The 2,167-nt window shown below is 43.0% G+C and overlaps 1 protein-coding gene across 1 annotated transcript; it reads left to right on the forward strand.

Annotated features, from left to right (window-relative positions):
• Positions 1-1,530: 1,530 nt before the first annotated feature.
• On the forward strand, positions 1,531-1,941 carry LOC147911775 (olfactory receptor 13H1-like). The gene has a single exon (XM_087427593.1). The coding sequence runs from the start codon at positions 1,531-1,533 to the stop codon at positions 1,939-1,941; it is 411 nt and encodes a 136-aa protein (XP_087283719.1).
• Positions 1,942-2,167: the final 226 nt, after the last annotated feature.

Consider the following 2,167-nt stretch of genomic DNA (forward strand, 5'->3'; position numbering starts at 1 on the left):
CACCCCCTCCCTGAAAAGTGACACAAAGTTTGTTTTATTTTTACAAACCATATCTTTTGAAAACACACCAAGAGAATGAATCTTAATAATAGAAAGATTTGATATGCATTTGTTTTATAAATCTAGTTTTTCAGTTATCATGCCGGCTTCAAGCAGAGCACAGTTCAACTGTAATTATGCCTCCACACCACCCAAGGACAAACTGAAAGACAAGGTCTCCGGTTCTGTCCATACTCCACCACTACAACTGGCTCAACGGTGTTTTTATCATTGAATCAACTAGTTACTTGGGTGACTACAAATCTAGCCTTAGGTATGACTTAGTTTCAAGCTTTTGCTTTTGATTCCTTGGCTACATCTCACACATCAAGAATGAATAGCTGAAAAATAAAATGTTCTTTCCCCATGACCCTACAATCCTAAACAATAAAATATAACTTCCAATCACTTTACACAACTATTTGAACCAAATTGATTGACTTGGTCAGTTGATCTTTTCATTTTCCTTATTGTATTTTCCTCACCTCCACAATGACCTCCTTAGAATGCTTAAATTTCCTAGATAGAAGGTAGAAATTACCAATCAAACAAAAAAATAGCAACATGGGGATTGGTGGGCTTTGGAAGGGGGATGGAGGTTGCATAATAATGGACTGTACTGAGAATTTATCTGACCCCAGATAAAGCCTGAAAAAATTCAGAAGCCTCTGCATTTGTTTATTCATTCATGGATTTATTTCACCAAGTCACTGTTCCCTTTTTGTGCACTTTGATGGCCTGGGAGAAAGAAGTTGCAGGAGAAAACACAACCTCTGTGAGTTCCTGTGATAGTACCCAGATCTGTACAGGGAAAGACAAGGTTAGAGAAGAAGGCTTGGCAATGTGTGAGCAAAGATATTTCAAATTCTGGTTGGATGCAGCTCCCACAGGGGCTTAGTCTATGTTCAGGATACTCAATCTGTGGCTATTTTCATGGGCTTAGTATATGGCCAGGGCCAGGAGGATCATTGGTCCAGACAGCCCCCAAATGATCCTATAATTATTCCTCCCAGAAAGCCAACCCTGAGGAAGGCAATGGACAGAGAATTCTACAGTCATGACTGAACCTGGGCCTATCCAATTATCCACAAGTCCAAGTACTCTTCTTTAGCATCATACTGCTAGTCTATCTTATCTTTCTGCTTGGCAATAGTCTCCTCATCCTCCTCATCTGGCTTAACCAACTACACAGTCTTACATGTCTTTTCCTCAGCAATCTCTCCTTCCTGGACATCCGCTACTGCAATAGCAGCAGCTCAAGCACACTGGCCCATGACCCTGACTCTCTTCTTGGCCCGCTACTTTTCCGAGATAACAAACTCCCCCTCCGTCGGCATCACGCAGTGCTTCCACCTGGCTGTCATGGCCTAAATCTGGGCTATAGCCGTCTGTAACACTGTGTTACCCACTCATGTAGAGAGGCTCTGTGTGAGCCTGGTGGCCGGCTGCTGGATGACAGCAAACACTTTCAGTGGAATCCTTATGTCCACCATGTCATCACTCTACTGTGCCTCCAATATCTTCAACCATTTCACCTGTAAGATCCAGACTATGCTAAATCAGACATTCTCTTACACCAGCCTCAGCGAACTGCTGCTGATTGGCAGCAGTACCATGAGCGCGCTTTGGCTCTTTAGCTTATTCTCACCTCCTATGGACCCTCCTTACTGCTTCCTTGCCCTCCACTATGCACCTCACCATCTCAAAGTCTTTTCCATCTACTGTTCCCATTTGGCTCTGGTGGCCATCGTCTATAGCACAGCCATCTCTACATACCTAAAACCTCATTCACAGGCCTTCCAAGATGAAAACAAATTCATTGCTATCTTCTATGGCATCATCACACCCATGCTCCACGCTATCATCTATAGCCTACAGCAAGGATGTGAAGAATTCCTTTAGAAAGTAGGTAGGAGGGAAGTAACTTAGACTCACGGACCAAGAGTTACTGCATGAGGCTCGTATATGTCTGGAGCACCAAGCATTAGATAACTTACTTCTATAAAAACAGATACCTACAAGCACTAAGCACTGTGCCAAACACTTTGAGGGCAACAGACATGGTCTTTCTTAGCCCTTAAAGGAGTCGTAATCTAGTTGGAAGGGGAAAATAAGTGTACTAGTAACA

This window comes from Ceratotherium simum, chromosome X (assembly GCF_057802395.1).
Source record: "Ceratotherium simum simum isolate JZ-2026a chromosome X, ASM5780239v1, whole genome shotgun sequence".
Lineage (NCBI taxonomy): Eukaryota > Metazoa > Chordata > Mammalia > Perissodactyla > Rhinocerotidae > Ceratotherium > Ceratotherium simum.